This window comes from Coregonus lavaretus (genome assembly GCF_964263955.1).
Source record: "Coregonus lavaretus genome assembly, chromosome: 13".
In the NCBI taxonomy this organism is placed as follows: domain Eukaryota; kingdom Metazoa; phylum Chordata; class Actinopteri; order Salmoniformes; family Salmonidae; genus Coregonus; species Coregonus lavaretus.
In genome coordinates, this window is record NC_140000.1 from 40,096,920 (window position 1) to 40,121,364 (window position 24,445).

At 42.9% G+C, this 24,445-nt stretch overlaps 1 protein-coding gene across 1 annotated transcript in view; it reads right to left on the bottom strand.

Annotated features, from left to right (window-relative positions):
• Nucleotides 1-24,445, bottom strand: part of LOC311140308 (cGMP-inhibited 3',5'-cyclic phosphodiesterase 3A-like) — a gene marked incomplete at its 5' end in the record, with an annotated part of 115,287 nt that overhangs the window by 38,661 nt on the left and 52,181 nt on the right. The window contains 7 exons of the mRNA XM_084175314.1: nucleotides 3,758-3,898; nucleotides 4,139-4,323; nucleotides 4,744-4,817; nucleotides 7,330-7,564; nucleotides 7,862-7,989; nucleotides 10,950-11,104; nucleotides 20,374-20,631. Coding sequence (XP_084031440.1) covers nucleotides 3,758-3,898; nucleotides 4,139-4,323; nucleotides 4,744-4,817; nucleotides 7,330-7,564; nucleotides 7,862-7,989; nucleotides 10,950-11,104; nucleotides 20,374-20,631 — 1,176 coding nt within the window. The remainder of the gene's footprint in view (nucleotides 1-3,757; nucleotides 3,899-4,138; nucleotides 4,324-4,743; nucleotides 4,818-7,329; nucleotides 7,565-7,861; nucleotides 7,990-10,949; nucleotides 11,105-20,373; nucleotides 20,632-24,445) is intronic.

A 24,445-nucleotide genomic window follows, 5' to 3' on the forward strand; every position in this document is an offset into this window, starting at 1 on the left:
TAGTTTTCAAGCCCTGCCACATCCAAGGAGCGTCAGAGCCAGTGTAATACGATTCAATGTTAGTCCAGTATTGACTCTTTGCCTGTTTGATGGTTCGTCAGAGGGCATAGCGGGATTTCTTATAAGCGTCCGGGTTAGAGTCCCGCTCCTTGAAAGTGGCAGCTCTACCCTTTAGCTCAGTGCGGATGTTGCCTGTAATCCATGGCTTCTGGTTGGGGTATGTACGTACGGTCACTGTGGGGACGACGTCATCGATGCACTTATTGATGAAGCCAGTGACTGATGTGGTGTACTCCTCAATGCTATCTGAAGAATCCCGGAACATGTTCCAGTCTGTGCTAGCAAAACAGTACTGTAGCTTAGCATCTGCGTCATCTGACCACTTTTTTATTAACCGAGTCACTGGTGCTTCCTGCTTTAGTTTTTTCTTATAAGCAGGAATCAGGAAGATAGAGTTATGGTCAGATTTGCCAAATGGAGGGCGAGGGAGAGCTTTGTATGCTTCTCTGTGTGTGGAGTAAAGGTGGTCTATAGTTTTTTTTCCTCTGGTTGCACATTTAACATGCTGGTAGAAATGAGGTAGAATGGATTTAAGTTTCCCTGCATTAAAGTCCCCGGCCACTAGGAGCGCTGCCTCTGGATGAGCGTTTTCCTGTTTACTTATGGCCTTATACAGCTCATTGAGTGCAATCTAATGCCAGCATTGGTTTGTGGTGGTAAATACACAGCTATTAGTGTGGTCTACAGCTTATCATAAGATACTCTACCTCAGGCGAGCAAAACCACGAGACTTCCTTAGTATTTGATTTTGTGCACCAGCTGTTGTTTACAAATATACACAGACCGCCACCCCTTGTCTTACCGGAGTCAGCCGTTCTATCCTGCCGATGTAGCATACATCCCGTCAGCTGTATGTTGTCCATGTCGTCATTCAGCCACGACTCGGTGAAACATAAGATATTACAGTTTTTAATGTCCCGTTGGTAGGATAACCTTAATCTTAGGTAATCTAATTTATTTTCAAATGATTGAACATTGGCTAATAGGCTTGATGGAAGAGGCAGTTTACTCGCTCGCCGTCGGATCCTTACAAGGCACCCCGACCTACGTCCATGATATCTCCTTCTCCTGCGAATGACAGGGATTTGGGCCTTGTCGGGTGTCTGTTGGAAATCCTTCGCGTCCGACTCGTTGAAGAAAAAATCTTTGTCCAATACGAGGTGAGTAATCACTGTCCTGATATCCATAAACTCGTTTTGGTTATAAGAGACGATGGCAGAAACATTATGTACAGAATAAATTACAAATAACGCGAAAAAACACAATTGGTTAGAGGGCTGTAAAACGGCAGCTATCCTCTCCGGCACCATTTTCAAGGCAACATACCAAAACAAAACGAACTATGCAAGATATTTTGTTGTAGGCAGAACGCATCAGAGTAGGATTCTATTGCATTGACATGCACTACTCAGCCCGTACTCTACACAGACTGGTGTGGCATTAACAATCAGAGCTGCAGTAGGCCTATATGCAAATAGACCATTGCCACATATGGATCTGTGCTATTTACTTTGAACTGGACTGTGTTTACAGAATGAGCAGTTGTGAGTAGATGCATTTGTTTTGAGATAAAAGCGAGAGCTGCATGTAGCCACGTGTGCATATTTTGTTCACGTAAAGGCCCATGTAAAGGCCCAGTGCACTACTTTAGTGAAAAAATAATTACCCCCCCCCCAAAATACAAATGTTTATTAATACAAAAATGTATTCTGATTTGTCAGTGCTGCAGCACCTCAGCACCACTACTTGCCGTGGCTATGCCTCTGTGCACCATATGTAACTTCTAGCAAGATTTTAACCCATTTAATCCCAAAATCTCTCCAAGTTTTCACCGTCATAGTAAAGCCCTAGTTATTTTGTTGCTTTGATAAAGTCAAAGCTTTTTATTTATTTCATGTGATTAGTGATTCATTTTAAGGTCAAAAACCAACAACCCGTCCCTCATTTTAAGGTCAGCCCTGTTAAGTGAACTGAATTCTTGTTTTAATATGGTGAAATTATTCCTTTTAAATATTTGTTTCAAAATAATTTTTTTACATCTAATAATCAAATCATATTGTAAAAGCAGGTGAGCTGGGTCTACTCTTTCTGGCCATTTTCTGGTGCTTTGTGTTGGGAAACTTAGTGGGTCGAGCATAACACGTCAACCCTGTTACCCATAGATAGAAAAACAGTCTAGAAATGTTTTAAAGTAACTTTACAGTGAAAATCTCACTTTTAAAATGTTATATTCTGTTAACTCATACCCAAATAATGTTGTTGACTCATCCTATACTCGTATTTGTGGCCAAAGCATAAATTGGAGAAGAAAAACACATAAAACCCCCACCTCAAATCTGTATCTCAAACAGACTGTTTCAAAAATGCTTGCTATTTCCTCATAGGGGATGAGCTGGCCAATCAGTGGTCTACTCATATTCTGTTATGAGTAGACCACCATTCGAACACAGAAAATATGTTTTTTTTACATACTTAATTAACACTATTTCACTCATATTGTAATTCATTATAGGTCATATTTCATAGAAATCTGGAAACACTGACAGTTACTTTAACAATTTGATTTTTGTTGGTGAAGCTTGCGTTCAATTGGCCCTCCCTGTTGCACACAACAATCTTCCATTCCACCTGTCACAAGGACATTTCTGGCTGATTTAAGATGAAATCGTCAACCCTGTTACGGTCAACTCTTACTTTATTTGGCACTTAATAGGCACTTACTATATCATTTTTTATTAACCTCTAGAGATCGGAGAACATGTTTTTTATTAAGTTGAACATGTGCTCTTCATGACAGAATGTTAAAATTAGGTGAAATAAAAAGTTGTTTTTCACCAAGTTACACCACCCAAATGGGACTAATTTCGTGGAATGACCCTACTGCTGTCTTGGTTTGCAGTACACTGCAATTCCAATAACTTGTAACTCCTGTTTCAACCAGTAGATGGCAGTGTAATCCCACCCATATCTCACAGTGCTTTATTCACAGTGCTTTATTCACAGTCTTCACTCGATGGACAAATCCGGAAGCAGATCATTCTCTATCTATCAAGCCCCTCAGTTATGGAACAGCTTGCGCTGTCAGGTAAGAGGGGCAGACACCATTGAGGCTTTTACATCATGTTTAAAACCCCACCTTTTTAGCTTGGCCTTTAATCAGTGACTGTTTTAACATCATCTGTGTTCTATGTTATTTTTATTCATCCTTTTTACAGCTTCCTGTTAGCTTTTTATTTCATTGTATTGTCGTAATGTATTTTCTTAATTGTGTTGCAATTTTAAATGAATTTTAATTAAAGTTTGATTTGAAGTCTGAGCCATTCTCACTTGGACTGTTTTTTCCGCAGTATTCATACCTGTATACCTATCCTTACCTGGATGGGTCTGGGATTTTCTCACTTGGCTCTACAGTGGCTAACCTTACCTGGCTGAGGATGCAGCCTAATCGGCCGTGGGTTTTCTCCACCCGGTTGAAGACTATCCTCACCTAGCTAAGTCTCACCTGTCCTCACCTGACTAAGGCTGTTTCTATCCTTACCTGGCTGAGGATGCAGCCAGACTGTCAGTGTGTCTTCTCCGCCAGGTTGAAGATGCGCTGTTCTCATCTGTACTCACTGGTTCTCACCTAGCTAAGTCTCACCTAGCTAAGTCTCACCTGGCTGTAGCATGTTGTCACCTGGCTGAGGCCTGTTCTCACCTGGCTGAGGATGCATCCTGAGCGGCCGTGTGTTTTCTCCACCAGGTTGAAGATGGGGAAGTTCCAGCTGTTGAGTTGAGTCATCAGAGGATCCAGCTCTGACATCACCAGAGGCTCTGGGGCCAGGATGGGCTGTGTGTCCTAGATGTCAGGGGTCAGGATCAAGGGTCAGGTGTCATTTCAAGTGGCTATGGGAAATAGTTTGTTACAAGTAGGGTAGTGCACTGTATAGGGAAATAGCGTGTTATTTGGTATTTCCTCTTCGAATCAAATGCATAATTTCATAATGTGTTGATTGATTGATATTGCAGCCATGAAATGTTTAGCCTATTTGTAGACCCATTTTCATTCCACTCAATGCATTTCTATAGTGGAACCTACCTCTGGAGGTGGCAGTAGGGGGTGCAGGACGATGCCCTCAGGCTGGTACGACCTGCACCCATCCTGGGTGTCCGAGGGATTCTTGACCCCCTCCCTGTCCTCCTCGTTCTGTGCAAAGTCACTGCTGTCACTGTGGTTGGTCTCGTAGGTGCTCTCATAGTCTGACGACGCCACTGCCGGGTCATCTTATTGGACAGGACAGATCAAGGGTCAGGGGTTAAGTCAGGTGGTTGACACGTTCACGATGTGGCAGATAGAAATGTAACACTAAGAGGCAAGACATATATGGAGAATTATAAACTGGGTGGTTCAAGCTCTGAATGCTGATTGGCTGGCAGTCGTGGTATATCAGATGGTATACCACAGGTATGACAAAACAGTTATTTTTACTGCTCTAATTACGTTGGTAACAAGTTTATAATAGCAATTAGGCACCTCAGGGGGTTTGTGGTATATGGCCAAAATACCACGGCTAAGAGCTGTATCCAGGCACTCCGCGTTGCATCGTGCTTATGAACAGCCCTTAGCCGTGGTATATTGGCCATATACCACACTCTCTCGGGCCTTATTGCTTAAGTAGATAATAGTGTCCTTTTACTGCTTACCAGGGTGGGGTATTCTGTCCCCTTTGTCAATAGATCCCTCCCCATGGCTCAGCCTGCTGTACGGTCTACCACAGCTGAGAGATAAACAAAGGATATTCAAACATGTAAACAACTACAATTTAAAAAAGGCTCTCCATTCATATCTCATGGGAGAGGAGAAAAGAGAACAAGAGGATAAGAGAGGAGTTAACCGCCTCAGTAGCATTAGAGGAAGCAAGGCCAGTTAAAAGGCTAAAGAGTCCAGATTAGTGATCACTTCTCAGATCATCAGACCAGCTGTTCTAGCTGAACCAGGATCAACAACATTATTCCTTTCAACACAACCAGATCCAGGGGTGTATTTTTGTATTTTTATTTATTATGGATCCCCATTAGCTGCTGCCAAGGCAGCAGCTACTCTTCCTGGGGTCCAGCAACATTAAGGTAGTTATATAGAATAAAAAATATTACATGACATTACATTTCATAACAGTTTTCATAACACATTAAGTGTGTGCCCTCAGGCCACTACTCTACTTCTACATATCTACAATACAAAATCCATGTGTACGTGTGTGTAGAGTGTGTGTGTTATCGTGTGTATGTGTATGTGTATGCGTGTGTCTGTGCCTGTGTATGTGTCTCTTCACAGTCCTCGCTGTTCCATAAGGTGTATTTTTATCTGTTTTTTAAATCTGATTCTACTGCTTGCATTAGTTACTTGATGTGGAATAGAGTTCCATGTAGCCATGGCTCTATGTAGTACTGTGCGCCTCCCATCGTCTGTTCTGGACTTGGGGATTGTGAAGAGACCTCTGGTGGCATGTCTTGTGGGGTATGCATGAGTGTCTGAGCTGTGTGCTAGTAGTTTAAACAGACAGCTCGGTGCATTCAGCATGTCAATACTTCTTACAAAAACAAGTAGTGATGAAGTCAATCTCTCCTCTACTTTGAGCCATGAGAGATTGACATGAATATTATTAATGTTAGCACTCCATGTACATTTAAGGGCCAGCCGTGCTGCCCTGTTCTGAGCCAATTGTAGTTTTCCTAAGTCCTTCTTTATGGCACCTGACCACATGACTGGACAGTAGTCCAGGTGCGACAAAACTAGGGCCTGTAGGACCTGCCTTGTTGATAGTGTTCTTAAGAAGGCAGAGCAGCGCTTTATTATGGACAGACTTCTCCCCATCTTAGCTACTGTTGCATCAACATGTTTTGACCATAACAGTTTACAATCCAGGGTTACTCCAAGCAGTTTACTCACCTCTATTTGCTCAATTTCCACATTATTCATTACAATATTTAGTTGAGGTTTAGGGTTTAGTGAATGATTTAACCCAAATACAATGCTTTTAGTTTTTGAAATATTTAGGACTAACTTATTTCTTGACACCCATTCTGAAACTGACTGCAGCTCTTTGTTAAGTGTTGCAGTAATTTCACTCCCTGTAGTAGCTGACGTGTATAGTGTTGAGTCATCTGAATACATAACACACTGGCTTTACTCAAAGCCAGTGGCATGACATTAGTAAAGATTGAAAAACAGAAAAGGGCCTAGACAGCTGCGCTGGGGAATTACTGATTCAACCTGGATTATGTTGGATAGGCTTTCATTAAAGAACACCCTCTGTCTTCTGTTAGATGTCGATAATGTCAAAAGCCGCACTGAGGTCTAACAAAACAGCTCCCACAATCTTTTATCATCAATTTCTCTCAGCCAATCATATCCACTAGTGCAACGAAAACGAGAGTTTCTATTGGACAAGTTCAGGTAGGTCCCTCCCCGTTTGTTTCCGTTTAGTTCCTAGTGAATACACCCCAGTACTCCCTTCCCATGTCAACAACACAGCCCTGGCCTCCATCACTTACTTTATCGTTTCTTTTATGTCCGCCATCTCAACACTTATAACCCTCCCACATTGTGCCCTTCATCATTGTCTTTATGTATTTCTTGTTGTAACATCTTGTTGCCGCTATAAAGACAACCTGTACTCCTTATCCATGTCCTCTTGTCTTAGAACATTGCAGCGGAACCTTCTCTGTGACTCTCTGGCGTGAGTCCAAATGCCTCAGAGGAAGTCTCTTTCTATCTATTTCTCTCTCTCTTTGACTGTCTAACTCCTCTCTCTCTTTCTCTGGCGTGAGTCCATGTGCCTCAGAGGAAGTCTCTTCATCTCTCCTTGTCTCCCTCCCCCTCTATCTGTCTCGCTCTCGCTCTCTGTCCTCTCTCAGTACAGGCTCATGACGTGACTGGTTACTCATCTCTCTCCCATTGTAAGACACACACATGCACTCGCGAACAGACAGAACAGAAACACACACAGGACAGTGAACCAGCATAATGCCATTAAACAATGTCTCATCTCCGATTCAGCGAGGCTGAGCTTATAGCTAGCTACATGCACAACTTCCTCAGTCTCTGCTTCAGTGTCTTCTAGACAACGCTGCCAATTATCAGTGAAGTAACGGGCAAGAATGCAATGTTCAATCTTTTATCTGTGTGTATGTTCTGTATGAGGTACCTCTTTGTGACAGCAAAAAGGACAGTATCTGTTTTGTGTATATATATAAGAATGTGTGTATGTCCACATGTGTGTGTGTTACCTGCTGCAGAGCGATGGTGGCCCCCAGTGCGGTGTGGTGGAGCTAGGTGCACTGATGCTGTGTGTTAAAGCTCTGTGTGGGGCCCGGGGGGCCATAGGCCTCTCTCCCTGGCTGTCCACAGGGTCCGGTAGGTCCACAGAGCAGGACTTGGTGGTGGGGCTGGAGACAGGGGTCCCCTGGACCGGAGGGGAGTGGCAGGGAGAGGCCAGAGGTGATATGTTGGAGGGGGGGTAACCTGAAGAGAGAACAGGGTTATTAGGAGGGAAGACTGATTCAGCAAAATGTAACAAATCAGATCATGATTTAAACAAAGACTAAATAGAACTGCCCACACACAATTACACACATGCACACACACATGCACACATGCACCAACATAGGCACAAACACACACTGAATGGACAGAGAATGGGTAACCCGTCTCTTGCATCTCTTACATGGCCCCGTAAAATTTGAATTTCACTCAGCATCTGCTCACACACACACACACACACACACACACACACACACACACACACACGCACACACACACCTGGTCTGGTCATTCGTCTGTTGTAGAGGTGGTTGGAGGTGGCTGAAGCAGCGTAGGAGGCAGACATGGAGCGACTCTTAGAGATGGTGAGCATTACAGCGCTGTTCCACGACTCACTGTTCACCATGCTGGAAAACACACAGGATATCAAAACCTCAGTAAGTCACAATACTCTAACACACAGGATATCACAACCACAGTCTGCACTGTAAAAGGAAGCAGTCTGTTGAACCATGTTATACTGAACTGTGTTGCTTTTTGCAATTAAACAGAGCATCTATTCAACTTCCATTGTCCCTGAAGCGTGGCTGAAAATCTCGTACACATCCAGTTTGTTCCTAGAGCGACAGTATACTTTCTCCAATTACAGTTAGATCAGACACTACCATAATACCATCATCTCCATGAAATGAGCCCTACACTCTTAGAAACAAAAAGTGCTATCTAGAACCTAAAAGGGTTCTTCGGCTGTCCCCATAGGAGAACCCTTTGAAGAACCCTTTTGGGTTCCATGTAGAACCATTTCCACAGATGGAACCAAAACTAATTATCCTATGGAGACAACCAAATAACCCTTTTGGAACCCTTTTTTCTATGAGTGTACTGAGTGGTGACCCCAGCAGTATTTTAAGCCCACTCTGACAGACAGGATAAAAATCTCCCTGGGACATTTATTCTAGAACGTTTAGTCTCCAGGAAGCCGCGAAAGAGCCAGACTGAAGTCTGCAGATACCCATCTGACTTCAGGATTAACTGTTCAACTCTGACCTTCAACCAATATCTCAAACAGAGGAACAATTTAGATGATAAATAATAGCACCAAAAGGGATGTTGTTTTGGCCAGAACAACACAGATTGGTCCCCGGAGAGAACAGCTAGTTCTGAGCCTGACACAGAGTGGAAATGGAATGAATCCCAAAAGTGGTTTGCATTATCGTCTTTATGTCTCAAATAATCCTATCATCTCAGGTTAGGTGGTTTATTCTGCATGTTCCTTACAAATAATCCTATCATCTCAGGTTAGGTGGTTTATGCTGCATGTTCCTTACAAAGAATCCTATCATCTCAGGTTAAGTGGTTCATTCTGCATGTTCCTTACAAAGAATCCTTTCATCTCAAGTTAGGTGGTTTATTCTGCATGTTCCTTACAAAGAATCCTATCATCTCAGGTTAGGTGGTTCATTCTGCATGTTCCTTACAAAGAATCCTATCATCTCATATCCAAATCTTTAGGATCTACAAAGTGCTAGGAGGTAGGGGTTAGAGAGTAAAGGGTAGGAAGTAGAGGACTAGGGTCAGTTTAGGATTGGGCAACAGACTGCTGGACGCTAAAACTCTGTCTTTCTGTACAGATGTAGGCCAGCTGCCTTGGAGGAGCACTCCACAGGACTGGAGCCACAAACAGACCAGTCTCCTTCAAAGACAGACATACACATATAACATCCTACATTCTCCAGTTCAAACTCCCACATGACCCATCCATCATTCACGACTAAGAAAATATGTCAGTGTTGCGCGTGCATTATAGGTCTAATATTTCACTACTGTGACGGGCAATAAAGGAGGAAGGTTTGCAGCTGGGGAGGGCCTTATGAGGACTGCTGGCCTCAGGATGACCCCTTCGAAAAGCATCTCGAGCAGCAGGAAGCAAGTCTGATGTCTGGACGTAGAGCATGGCAGTTGGTAGAGCATGGCGCTTGCAACACCAGGGTTGTGGGTTCGTTTCCCACAGGGGGCCAGTATGAAAATGTATGCACTCACTAACTGTAAGTCGCTCTGGATAAGAGCGTCTGCTAAATGACTAAAAATGTAAAAAATAAAAAATAAAAAATGACGAACAGAGAGAGAGGGAGTCTATCGAAGAGGAGAGGGGCTGCTACCTGCATAGTGGTTGTCTAGGAGTGAGAGAGGGAGAAGGAGAAAGAGAGAGAGAGAGAGAGAACAATGTACAACGTAAAACACCAAATAATGCATGCAGAGCAGAATTAGGCCAATACCCGCTAATTATCAAAATCCAGAAAAGAGCCGTTAAATTCTATAACCACTTAAAAGGAAGCGATTCCCAAACCTTCCATAACAAAGCCATCACCTACAGAGAGATGAACTTGGAGAAGAGTCCCCTAAGTAAGCTTGTCCTGGGGCTCTGTTCACAAACACAAACAGACCCCACACAGCCCCAGGACAACAACAACAACAACAACACAATTAGACCCAACCAAATCATGAGAAAACAAAAAGAGAATTACTTGACACATTGGAAAGAACAAACAAAAAAACAGAGCTAACTAGAATGCTATTTGGCCCTAAACAGAGAGTACACAGTGGCAGAATACCTGACCACTGTGACAGACCCAAACTTAAGGAAAGCTTTGACTATGTACAGACTCAGTGAGCATAGCCTTGCTATTGAGAAAGGCCGCCGTAGGCAGACCTGGCTCTCAAGAGAAGACAGGCTATGTGCACACTTCCCACAAAATGAGATGGAAACTGAGCTGCACTTCCTAACCTCCTGCCAAATGTATGACCATATTAGAGACACATATTTGCCTCAGATTACAGCGATCCACAAAGAATTCGAAAACAAACCCAATTTTGATAAACTCCCTTATCTACTGGGTAAAAAACCAGTGTGCCATCACAGCTGCAAGATTTGTGACCTGTTGCCACAAGAAAAGGGCAACCAGTGAAGAACAAACATCATTGTAAATACAACCAATATTTATGTTTATTTATTTTCCCATTTGTACTTTAACTATTTGCACATTGTTACAACACTGTATATATACATAATATGACATTTGAAATGTCTTTATTCTTTTGAAACTTCTGAGTGTAATGTTTACTGTTAATATTTATTGTTTATTTCACTTTTGTTTACTATCTACTTCACTTGCTTTGGCAATGTTAACACACGTTTCCCATGCCAATAAAGCCCTTAAATTAAATTGAAATTGAATTGAATTGAAATTGAATTGAAATTGAATTGAATTGAAATTGAATTGAATTGAATTCAAATTGAATTGAAATTGAAATTGAATTGAGAGAGAGAGATGGAGAGAAAAAGGTAGTAGGGGATAGTGCATGCTACCTGCATGGTGGACTGTCGTGGAGGGGTTTGATGCTGGCAGAGCGGTCTCTGCGTACAGGTCCTGGTTCTATGGTGGGCAGACCTGTAGCTGAGGTGGTGGTGGTCCATGTAGAGATCCTTCTCAGTAGGCCTGGAGGCAGGCTCCGTCTCAGACGCTACAAAACACACAGACACACACATAAAGTTGTCGGTCAGGTCCAGCTCTCTGAACATCGAAACAAATCTAATTGTATTGGTCACATACACATATTTAGCAGTTGTTATTGCGGGTGTAGCGAAATGCATTTACTTTTTATTCTGTACTGTGCACTAACAACAACCTGGACGGGAGACCAGAGGTCCACTGCTACAGGCACTTATGAAAGGAGAATAACTTTTCAGGTGGGCAGATGATGGTTTTCCGGTTGGGAACGGAACGTGACAGATGGAAGACCTGGAGGAATGTCCCCAGAATCATTCGGTCGGAAAAGTGTTACTCTGTTACCACAGTAAAATGTGGCCAAAATAATCTGTGCCAGGTCAAATCTTCCAATGACTGCATTATTCATTATTCTCAGTTCAAATAACATAACATATGCTTGAGAGTTTAGATTGAATGAAAAATCATTTTGTGATGATATGGATACAAAGTACTGTATAGTCTAATAGTAGCTTATTCTTAATGAAACTCATTTTATCCATGATCTGGATAGATATGTTTAAAAGTAGAGGATACAAGCGCCATTGTTCATTGACTAAAGAGAGAGAGAACGGAACCAGAGAAAAGCCTTGCTGACGGGAACATTAATATTTCACTCTTTCCTGGGCTTGTGTGCATATGCATATGTTTGTTTGTGTGCCTACCAGCACATTCATTCATCTGAAACACACACACACACACACACACACACACACCGTGTCAATGAACAGCATTCTCACGTAGGTGTTCCTCTTGTCCAGGTGGGAAAGGGCAGTGTGGAGTGCAATAGAGATTGTATCATCTGTGGATCTGTTGGGGCGGTATGCAAATTGGAGTGGGTCTAGGGTTTCTGGGATAATGGTGTTGATGTGAGCCTTTCAAAGCACTTCATGGCTACAGACGTGAGTACTACGGGTCGGTAGTCATTTAGGCAGGTTATCTTAGTGTCCTTGGGCACAGGGACTATGGTGGTCTGCTTGAAACATGTTGGTATTACAGACTCAGTCAGGGACATGTTGAAAATGTCAGTGAAGACACTTGCTAGTTGGTCAGCACATGCTCGGAGTACATGTCCTGGTAATCCATCTGGCCCTGCGGCCTTGTGAATGTTGACCTGCTTAAAAGTCTTACTCACATCGGCTACGGAGAGCGTGATCACATAGTCATCCGGAACAGCTGATGTACATTCATTCATCTGAAACACACACACACACCGTGTGCATACCGGGACAGTCTTGTCACCCAACTCTTTCTAAAGCCAGGACCGTGGATTAGTATTTCCATTGGTTATAACATGAGTACAGTCATCGTCGTCCTTATGACATTTATATGACCTGATGGTGAGATAGACACAGTGTGATTAGTTCACAGACTCAGAGGCTTGGAGCAAGATTCAAAGGGTTACAGAGGTCCAGATGTCTGATGCTATCGAGGTGAGCCATGTCTCTTCCAGTTACTCACAAAGACAGTCTGTGTCACAGCCAAGGGGGAGGGGTCAATTCTCGTCCTATAAGGGTCTGGCCCACTTCAAATCAAATCAAATCAAATTGTATTTGCCACATGCGCCGAATACAACAGGTGTAGACATTACAGTGAAATGCTTACTTACAAGCCCATAACCAACAATGCATTTTTTAAACTTTTTTAAAAAACAAAACTACAGTAAAACAAGCAGCAGTAAAACAAAATAACAGTAGGGAGGCTATATACAGGGGGGTACCGGTGCAGAGTCAATGTCCGGGGGCACCGGCTAGTCGAGGTAATTGAGGTAATATGTACATGTGGGTAGAGTTAAAGTGACTATGCATAAATAATCGACAGAGTAGCAGCAGCGTAAAAGAGGGGGGTGGGGGGGCAGTGCAAATAGTCCGGGTAGCAATGATTAGCTATTTAGGAGTCTTATGGCTTGGGGGTAGAAGCTGTTGAGAAGCCTTTTGGACCTAGACTTGGCGCTTCGGTACCACTTGCCGTGTGGTAGCAGAGAGAACAGTTTATGACTAGGGTGGCTGGAGTCTTTGACAATTTTGAGGGCCTTCCTCTGACACTGCCTGGTATTTTATTTTTATTTTTTTACATTTTACGTCATTTAGCAGACGCTCTTATCCAGAGCGACTTACAGTTAGTGCATACATTATTCTTTTTTATTTTCATACTGGCCCCCCGTGGGAATCAAACCCACAACCCTGGCGTTGCAAACGCCATGCTCTACCAACTGAGCTTGGTAAATAGTGTGGTCTACAGTTTATCATGAGATACTCTACCTCAGGCGAGCAAAACCTTGAGACTTCCTTAGTATTAGATTTAGTGCACCAGCTGTTGTTTACAAATATACACAGACCGCCAACCCTTGTCTTACCGGACTCAGCCGTTCTATCCTGCCGATGTAGCGTATATTCCGTCAGCTGTATGTTGTCCATGTCGTCGTTCAGCCACGACTCGGTGAAACATAAGATATTACAGTTTTTAATGTCCCGTTGGTAGGATAACCGTAATCTTAGGTCGTCCAATTTATTCTCAAATGATTGAACATTGGCTAATAGGATTGATGGAAGAGGCAGTTTACTCGCTCGCCGTCGGATCCTTACAAGGGACCCCGACCTACGTCCATGATATCTCTGTCTCTTTCTCATGCAATGACGGGGATTTGGGCCTTGTCGGGTGTCTGTAGGATATCCTTCGCGTCCGGCTCGTTGAAGAAAAAATCTTTGTCCAATACGAGGTGAATAATCGCTGTCCTGATATCCAGAAGCTCTTTTTGGTCATAAGAGACGGTGGCAGAAACATTATGTACAGAATAAATTACAAATAACGCAAAAAAACACACATAATAGTACAATTGGTTAGAGGGCTGTAAAACGGCAGCCATCTTCTCCGGTGCCACTTCTCATATCAGCCCTGGTTTGTGTATAATGGGCTCTAAACATTACCTCATTGAATTTATTCTGAATTCTATCTGGGTCTAATAGCTTGTCAATACTACTTTGCTATGCATAAAGTACTAGTGAATGAAACTACACTGAACAAAAATATAAACGCAACATGCAACAATTTCAATGATTTTACTGAGTTACAGTTCATATAAGGAAATCAGTCAATTGAAATAAATTCATTGGGCCAGAATCTATGGATTTCACATGACTGGGCAGGGGCGCAGCCATGGGTGGGCCTGCGAGGACATAGGCCCACCTACTTGGGGGCCAGGCCCACACACTGGGGAGCTGGCCCAGCCAATCAGAATTAATTTTCCCCCACAAAAGGGCTTTCTTACAGACAGAAATACTCCTCAGTTTCATCAGCTGTCCGGGCGGCTGGTCTCAGACGATACCGCAGGTGAAGAAGCCGGATGTGGAGGTCCTGGGCTGGTGTGGTTAAACATGGTCTGTGGTTGTGAGGCCGGTTGGACGTACTGCCAAATTCTCTAAAATGACGTTGGAGGTGGCTTATGGTAGAGAAATTAACATTCAAATATCTGGCAACAGCTCTGGTGGACATTCCTCCAGTCAGCATGCCAATTGCATGCTCCCTCAAAACATGAGACATCTGTGGCATTGTGTTGTGTGACAAAACTGCACATTTTACAGTGACCTTTATTGTCCCCAGCACAAGCTTCACCTGTGTAATGATCATGCTGTTTAATCAGCTTATTGATATGCCACACCTGTCAGGTGGATGGATTACCTAGGCAAAGGAGAAATGCTCACTAACAGGGATGTAAACAAATTTGTGCACAGAATTTGAGAGAAATAAGCTTATTGTGCATGTGGAAAATCTTTTATTTCAGCTCATGAGACGTGGGACCAACACTTTACATGTTGTATATATATTTTTGTTCAGTATATTTAATAAAATTAATCCATTTTCTGGTGAGAGTGCCTTAGTTTAAGGATAAGCCACTTTTTCCATATTACGCCTGGGATGCTGAACTTGAAGCGATGGTTTGTTTGTTTTTCACTACAGTCTAATACATTGGTTTGGCTGCATTTGTCCAAGGAAAACGTTTTGGGGAGCATTCAAGCATAAATAATTTCTGTAATCTAACCCCATTATCGTCAGAGGTACACAGTGCAAGCAAAGCAGCTTTTTCTCTGGACTGCATTTAGCTAGTCCCTCTCTGTCCCAGGCCCTTAGGCCCTCAGACCGAGTTACCAAATCAAATCAAATCAAACATACACATATTTAGCAGATGTTATTGCGGGTGTAGCGAAATGCTTGTGTTTCTAGCTCCAACAGTGCAGTAGTATCTAACATTTCACAACAATATACACAATACACAAATCTAAAAGTAGAAGAATGGAATTAAGAAATATATAAATATTAGGACGAGCAATGTCGGAGTGGCATAGACTAAAATACAGTAGAATAGAATAGAATACAGCATATACATATGAGATGAGTAAAGCTAAAATATGTAAACATTATTAAAGTGACTAACGTTCCATTATTAAAGTGGCCAGTGATTTCAAGTCTATATATATAGGGCAGCAGCCTCTAAGGTGCAGGGTTGCGTAACCGGGTGGAAGCCGCCTAGTGATGGCTATTTAACAGTCTGATGGCCTTGAGATAGAAGCTGTTTTTCAGTTTCTCGGTCCCAGCTTTGATGCACCTGTACTGACCTCGCCTTCTGGATGATAGCGGTGTGAACAGGCCGTGGCTCGGGTGGTTGTTGTCCTTGATCATCTTTTTGGCCTTCCTATGACATCGGGTGCTGTAGGTGTCATGGAGGGCAGGTAGTTTTCCCCGGTGATGCGTTGGGCAGACCGCAGCACCCTCTGGAGAGCCCTGCGGTCGCGTGTGGTGCAGTTGCAGCACCAGGCGGTGATACAGCCCGACAGGATGCTCTCAATTGTGCATCTGTAAAAGTTTGTGAAGGTTTTAGGTGCCAAGACAAATTTCTTCAGCCTCCTGAGTTTGAAGAGGCGCTGTTGCGCCTTCTTCACCACACTGTCTGTGTTGGTGGACCATTTCAGATCGTCAGTGATGTATACGCTGAGGAACTTCAAGCTTTCCACCTTCTCCACTGTGGTCCCGTCGATGTGGATAGGGGCGTGCTCCCTCTGATGTTTCCTGAAGTCCACGATCAGCTCCTTTGTTTTGTTGACGTTGAGTGAGAGGCTATTTACCACCGACACACACATGCACTCACACACACACTGTCCCCTTCAGGAGGGAAATCTCAAAAAAGAAAACTTCAATATTCCAGAGTAGCACATCTCTTCTCTGGAATTTCAGAAAGTGTTTTGTCTAGCAGACCGAGCTTCACAACGTCGAAACAGCTCTTACACAAGAAACAGAGACGGAACTGCACAACCAGACATCCCCTTGAACAAACCAGTATTCTGATCCGAGGGAAGGAGGAAGGAAGGAAAGGGCAGTGTGGACTGGGTAGCAGATGTAAGGGCCTCACCTCCTCACTACGACCTTCTCTAAATTGTGTTTTGATTACTTTTAACCTTCAGAGAGAGTAAGAGAGAGAGGGGAGAGAGAGAGAGAGAGAGAGAGAGAGAGAGAGAGAGAGAGAGAGAGAGAGAGAGAGAGAGAGAGAGAGAGAGAGAGAGAGAGAGAGAGAGAGAGAGAGAGAGAGCGAGAGAGAGAGAGAGAGAGAGAGAGAGAGAGAGGTGAACTCTTGTTCCTTACATTGGACGGACACTGTTTTATTCAGATAGACTCTGTGTTGACACAGCTGTAGAGAACCCCAGAAAAAACAGAAGCAGCTCAGGAACCAGAGGCTTTCAGTGGTGTTTGTCTGCACTCAGAAACTGCCAGAATATCACCTTTAATTCAAAGCTGAGAGTCTGGAGTGTGTCTGGAGTGAGTGGAGACCAGAAATGTGGTCAACAGTCTAGCTAGGAGAGTAGAGCGCTACAGTATCAGATTCAGTCGATGGTGAGATAGCACAGAGGAAGAGACAGAGGGGGTAAGGGGTAGTGGGGTCTAGACTGCTGATGTAAAACTAAACACACGTGTATGTAGAACTTATAGGGAGTAAGGTAAGGGTCTGGGGACCGATACAGAATCAATACATTTGATATAAGGAGCTATATGTCTGTAAAGAACTGGCTGTTATGATAAAATGACCCCAGAGATGTAATTCAATGGGTAGTTAAAAGTAAAAAAATATATATAGCATTTGACCGAAAACACACTGTGCATTATGACTATGTTCATGGTTGACTAGCCACAATGACTAGTGCAATGCCTGGTTGTCTATGAGCCATGCCATGAACCCAACGTTTTTCCTTACCTGAAAACGTGACCTGACATGGAAAAACTGGGCCCTAGTTACAGCCTACATAACTACATTAGCAGAATCCATAAAGAGTTCAATGAGGCTGTTTAAGCTTCTCTGGGTATCCTGCATAGCATCACACACGCTTTATTTAGTCTCACCTCCGCACTAAGTGCCTCCATGCATTTTGAAGTGCTGGCCTTGAAAAACATTAAAAGCCTTCCGTGGGAATGTGCGTCACTGCTCACTACATTATAGGGACTTTCCAGCACGGGGAGGTGAAATGGGGATGTGTGTGTGGACGAGGTTGAGAGGAGTGTGTCTGTGTGTGTGTGTGTGTGTGTGTGTGTGTGTGTGTGTGTGTGTGTGTGAAAGGTGCTAACTAACAGAAAATATGAAGATTCAAAGCTCGAAGCGTTCTCATTGAAAAGGTAGTTCATTAAATCGGCAGAATTTAAATTTCTGGTTGTTAATGCATGCACAAAACCTGTGTGTGTATGTGGGTGTGTATGTGTGTGTGTGTATGTGTGTGTGTATGTGTGTGTATTTGTGTGTGTATGCGTTCATACTGTACATACACTACCGGTCAAAGGTTTGACACACCTGGTCATTCAAGGGTTTTTCTTTATTTTTACTATTTTCTACAATGTATAATAATAGTGAAGACATCAAAACTATGAAATAACCAAAAAAGTGTTAAACAAATCAAAATATAGTTGAGATTGGAGATTCTTCAAATAGGCACCCTTTGCCTTGATGACAGCTTTGCACACCCTTGACATTCTCTCAACCAGCTTCACCTGGAATGATTTTCCAACAGTCTTAAAGGAGTTCCCACATATGCTGAGCACTTGTTGGCTGCTTTTCCTTCACTCTGCCCTCCGACTCATCCCAAACCATCTCAATTTGGTTGAGGTCGGGGGATTGTGGACGCCAGGTCATCTGATGCAGCTCTCCATCACTCTCCTTCTTGGTAAAATAGCCCTTACACAGCCTGGAGGTGTGTTGGGTCATTGTCCTGTTGAAAAACAAATGATAGTCCCACTAAGCCCAAACCAGATGGGATGGCGTATCGCTGCAGAAAGCTGTGGTAGCCATACAGGTTAAGTGTGCCTTGAATTATAAATACATCACAGACAGTGTCACCAGCAAAGCAGCCCCACACCATAACACCTCCTCCTCCATGCTTTACGGTGGGAAATACACATGCAGAGATAATCCGTTCACCCACACTCATCTCACAAAGACACGGTGGTTGGAACCAAAAATCTCCAATTTGGACTGCAGACCAAAGGACACATTTCCACCGGTCTACTGTCTATTGCTCGTGTTTCTTGGCCCAAGCAAGTCTCTTCTTCTTATTGTTGTCCTTTAGTAGTGGTTTATTTGCAGCAATTCGACCATGAAAGCCTGATTCACACAGTCTCCTCTGAACAGTTGATGTTGAGATTGTGTCTGTGAATTGAAGGAGGCAGTCCACTGTGTGCAGCTTACCGTGCACTAACATAAAGAACATGAGCACATCTACTGCTGCTAAGCAGTAAACCAGTAAAGCAATAAAAACAAGTAAGCATCCCAGAAGAAAAGTGCTCAAAATAGCCCATGTTAACATATGTAGCTTAAGAAAAAGGTTCATGAAATCAATAATTTGCTAGTAACAGATGACATTCATATTCTGACTATCTCTGAAACTCACTTAGATAATACCTTCGATGATACAGTGGTAGCAAGGTTATAACATTTACAGAAAAGATAGAAATGCCAATGGTGGAGGTGTTGCTGTTTATATGTGAAGATTAGAGAGGATCTCATGCTGTTGAAGTAATATGGCTACAGGTTCATCTGCCTCACCTAAAGCCAATTCTGGTGGGAAGCTGCTATAGACCACTAAGTGCTAACTGTCAGTATCTGGATAACATGTGTGAAATGCTTGATAATGTATGTGATATCAATAGAGAGATATACTTTCTGGGTGATTTAAATATTGACTGGCTTTCATCAGGCTGCCCACTCAAGAGAAACCTTCAAACTGTAACCAGTGCCTGCAACCTGGATCAGGTTATCAGTCAACCTACCAGGGTGGTTACAAACAGTACAGGAATTAAATCATCAACATGTATTGATCATATCTTTACTATTGCTGCAGAGATTTGTTTGAAAGCAGTATCCAAATCCATTGGATGTAGCCACAATATAGTAGCCATATCTAGGAAAACCAAAGTTCCAAAGGCTGGGCCTAATATTGTGTATAAGAGGTCATACAATAAGTTTTGTAGTGATTCCTATGTTGTTGATGTAAAGAATATATGTTGGTCCGTGGTGTGTAATGAGGAGCAAACAGACACTGCACTTTTATGAAATTGCTTATTCCAGTTACTAATAAGCATGCAACCATTAAGAAAATGACTGTAAAAACTGTTAAATCCCAGTGGACTGGCACAGTTTCATCATAGCTCTTGATGGTTTTTGCGACTGCACTTTTAAACTTTAAAAGTTCTTGAAATGTTGACTGACCTTCATGTCTTAAAGTAATGATGGACTGTCGTTTTTCTTTGCTTATTTGAGCTGTTCTTGCCATAATATGGACTTGGTCATTTACCAAATAGGGCTATCTTCTGTATACCCCCCCACCCTGTCACAACACAACTGATTGGCTCAAACACATTAAGAAGGAAAGAAATTCCACAAATTAACTTTTAAGAAGGCACATCTGTTAATTGAAATGCATTCCACATGACTACCTCATGAAGCTGGTTGAAAGAATACCACTAGTGTGCAAAGCTGTCATCAAGGCAAAGGGTGGCTATTTGAAGAATCTCAAATATAAAATACATTGTTTAACACTTTTTTGGTTACTACATGATTCCATATGTGTTATTTCATAGTTTGAATGTCTTCACTATTATTCTACAATGTAGAAAATAGTACAAATAAAGAAAAACCCTGGAATGAGTAGGTGTGTCCAAACCTTTGACTGGTACTGTACGTACATGTGTCTATAAATGTACAGTAGCCTTTACCTTTGGGATGGCCAATTTCTCTCTCTCTGGCCAGTCCTCAGAATCGGAGCAGGTGTGTGTGTCGCTGAGTGCCTGCAGAGGGCTGATCCGAGGCCGGTGCAGCGGCTGCAAACTGATCTGGGTACTGAGCAGGTTACTGACAGCCCTCAGGGAACTGCAAGTGTTGGGGGGCAGGGAGGGGTCCGCCAGCAGGTCTGAGATCAATCCATGGGCTTCCCCCATCACCGCTATGTCCACCACCACACTGGTGCCCGACGACTTGAGGAAGAGAGAGAGAGAGAGAGAGAGAGAGAGAGAGGGAGAGGGAGAGGGAGAGGGAGAGGGAGAGGGAGAGAGGGAGAGAGAGAGAGAGAGAGAGAGAGAGAGAGAGAGAGAGAGAGAGAGAGAGAGAGAGAGAGGACAAGGACAAGAAGCAAGGGAGCGTAGGGGAGAGAAAGATGGTGAAAGAGAGTCAGTTAGTGATGTGGTGCAAAGGTGACGCTATCGCTTTTCTAGGCAGACGTCACGGCATGCTGACGCACACCGTTTCTGCCTCTGCCCTGATACGTACCTGTGTGTGTGTGGGGGGGGGGGGGGGGATTGCAGAGGAGGAGAGACAAAGAGAGCCAACAATGAGGTTAAGAGCGAGGAAGAGAGAGTGAGAGAAGGAGGGGGGAGAGATATGAAAGGGAGTAAGGGGAGAAGGAGGGGACATTATATCCTCCTTTAACTAATCTCATCTCTGTAAGAGTGTCAGAGAAAACACAACCCACGGAGTAAGGAGGAAGGATGAGTCTGAATCTTAGCGATTCATCCTGCCATTCCTTGGAATCCACATTCATCCCATACATATCCCAGGACAGTGTGTGTGCGTCTGTGTCACTCCAGCTCCCATTGAAAACTGTGTATTGGCAAGGCCATGATAGAATAGACAGACCAGTGGTTGCTGTGGCAACAGACTCGTTTCTGTGGGTCACACACACACACACACTAAACATGCTGTTTGTTACAGGGGCCTCTATGTTTTGGCAGCCAGATGCATCCACTCTGATATCTGACATTAAAGCAGACAGGAAGCCATGTCGGGGAGACAGTTTCACAGCAGGACACTGCTCTTCAATGGGATGTCTTTGCGTCTGCAACACATGTTATCCATTTTGGAGCCCATGGAGGTGGGCTCTTGCCAGTATAAAGCTGGAGCTAACGAAGACAGCTATGGCCCAAGACAAAACTAATGCTCAACACACAGAGAAACATATAAAGAAAATGCATAAAACGTTCAGACCAAATGCCAGGCTACCACATTACTGCTAGCATTAGTAATAATAATATTTAGATACGGTAGATGTTTACGGCCTCTTATAAAGATGATGGAGATGGAAGAGCAGCTGACATTGTTTACTCTCTAAGCATGGAAGCAAGTAATCTTGTTCATACAATGCTCACATTACTTTTGATATGATTCTCTTCTCTTGTTAAAATACATTTTACTATTACTTAAGGGGCCTTCACACCAAATTGGTTTGTTGCGTTTTTTCCGAACTCTGGTGCGTTTACCCCCTTAGTTTGGTTCGTTTGGACTGGTGTGAACACTATCAGCACTCGGGAGTGCGGTTCGCTGCAGGTGAGAACGCAGTCTGGACCAAACACAGGAAAATAACACAAATGGTGCATTATTATTATTATTATTAAAGTGAAAGTAATTTGAAGATTGGGACACACAAGTGATGCCTTATGATAATCATAAATGGATTTAACTTGAGCATTTTTGTCCCATAAACAAATGACGTGCATGGACACGTGGTTGTTTAGGGATTTCTGTTTGTTTGACATTTGGCATTGTGAAACCAACCGGACCAAATTACAAAAATACAATGTAACAAATACTCAAACTCTGATTAGAACAGTAGCTCAAACCTATGCATGAAACGCCCTTAATCCGCCTGCTCTTAATTGACGATTGCTTAAACGTTTGGTAAACCTATAGAATTGTACATGTATACTGGTTTGTCTAGTACAGATTTTGAGAACTACATAATGAAAATATATGTAAAGTAGAAACAAGTAGCCTATGATGTATACTCGAATGTACTACTATGATGGTGACTATTATGATTTTTACTTCTGATAGACAAGATCAGAGATGTGCTGCTATGTAACAAATCAAATCACAGTTTATTGGTTGTGTACACAGATTAGCAGATGTTACAACAGGTGCAGCCGAAATGCTTGTGTTCCTAACTCTTACAGTCCAGTAATACAATATCAATACAATACCAAATAATCCAGAAAGTCCAAAGCAATATTTTTTAAAATCTCCAATACACTAAACATGTATCCAAAGTATCGTATGCTTTACTAAAATTGCATTGGCCAATATAGTACTGTAATATGCCATTTATGTAGCAGACAGTTTTACCCAAAGTGACAACAGTATGCAACCCCAGTGGGAATTGAACCAACAACTCTGGTGTTGCTAGTGCCATGCTCTTATGAACTGAGCCACGTACAGGACCACTACAATACATTAGTACAATACAGGTGGAAGACTTATGATTGGGAAGGGGGTACCTAGTTAATTGAGCAACTGAATGCACTCAACCGAAATATGTCTTCCGCGTTTAAGCCAACCCCACTGAATCAGATGTGTATGGGTGTCTTGATCAACATCATCAGTGGCCGGGGAGCAGTTGTTGGGGGTTAACTGCCTTGCTCAAGGGCAGATTTTTTCCACCTTGCCGGCTTAGTGTTTCAAACCAGTGACCTTTCGGTTACTGGGCCAATGCTCTTAACCGCTAGGCTAACCTGCCATCCCCATGAGTGTACCAACCTCCATCAGGCCATGGAGGAGGTATGGAATGATTTCACTCCAGACCCATGTCAAGCTTGGATTTGCCATGCCAAAAGGTTTTTCCCCAGGTGCATGAACAATAAGGACATTTACTGTGATTTCGATGACAACCTATGGCCAAATGCTCAAGACGGCTTGATGCAAACTAGTGCTGCTAAATATGAAGTTTCTTTCATTTCTTTCATTTGATTGCATTGTGAAATATGTCTTCAATGATCACACCTTTGATCACACATGGGATATACATTTTGGAAATGTGATGTTCAGTCTATTTTAATGGGTAGTGCAAGTATATTGCCTAATGTGAAAACAGTGTAATGTACTTTAATTTACAGTACTGTAACATACTACATTCAAAGGGCAATTTGAAACATATTTTATTTGCTATTAGATTTACTGGTTGTTAAAATAACTAAATTGAGAAGATATCATTATGCTGTGTTTTGGTGATTAAAGCAATGTACTCATTATATTTCACAGTAAATTTATATTTTGGATCAATAGTTGTGGGGTGAAAGAAGTCTACAAACCAAATGAATGCACAATGAAAGGTTTTGAATGTAAGACTGGCTGTGTTACAAGAGTTACCAGTTTGGAGTTTTGTACTAAGAGTTTAGAAAATTCCCCACATATAGTTCAAAAGTGATAAGAAAAACAATTTTTATCACGACATAGCACGGCCTCTCGTGCATTTCTACTTCGATAACAAAATAACTGTATTGTTCTTAAGGGGCTAATACACTCTGGCCAGTCATGGCTCACATCAACGCCTGGTATAGAGTGTGTGTGTGACTGCTTTACTCCTACAGAGGTGATAATTGTATAAATAACATATGGAGGATGGGAGAGGATGAGAGCAGCCTGGATAGCAGTGACTAACTCAATCACACAGGGACAGTAGAGGGAGTCACCATAACAATAACACAACTCCACAGCTACCTGACTATGTCTGGTGAGTGTTGGTGAGACATTCAGTGGAAGAGTGGAAGAGCTGGTGTTTTATGTCAAAACCCCCTGTATTCGTCACGTGTGCAATCTGAGGGACCACACAGCAACATCCCATGCTAGGACCGAGGGTTGTTAAAATCAGTTATATACATCACATATAAGACAAGAGGGACAGATGGTGTTTTTCCTTGTTTCGGAGATCGCTAGAGCGTGATGAGACAATGACATCCCAGCCCACCAAACCCATTGTGCGCCGCCTCATGGGTCTCCCGGTCGCGGCTGGCTGCGACACAG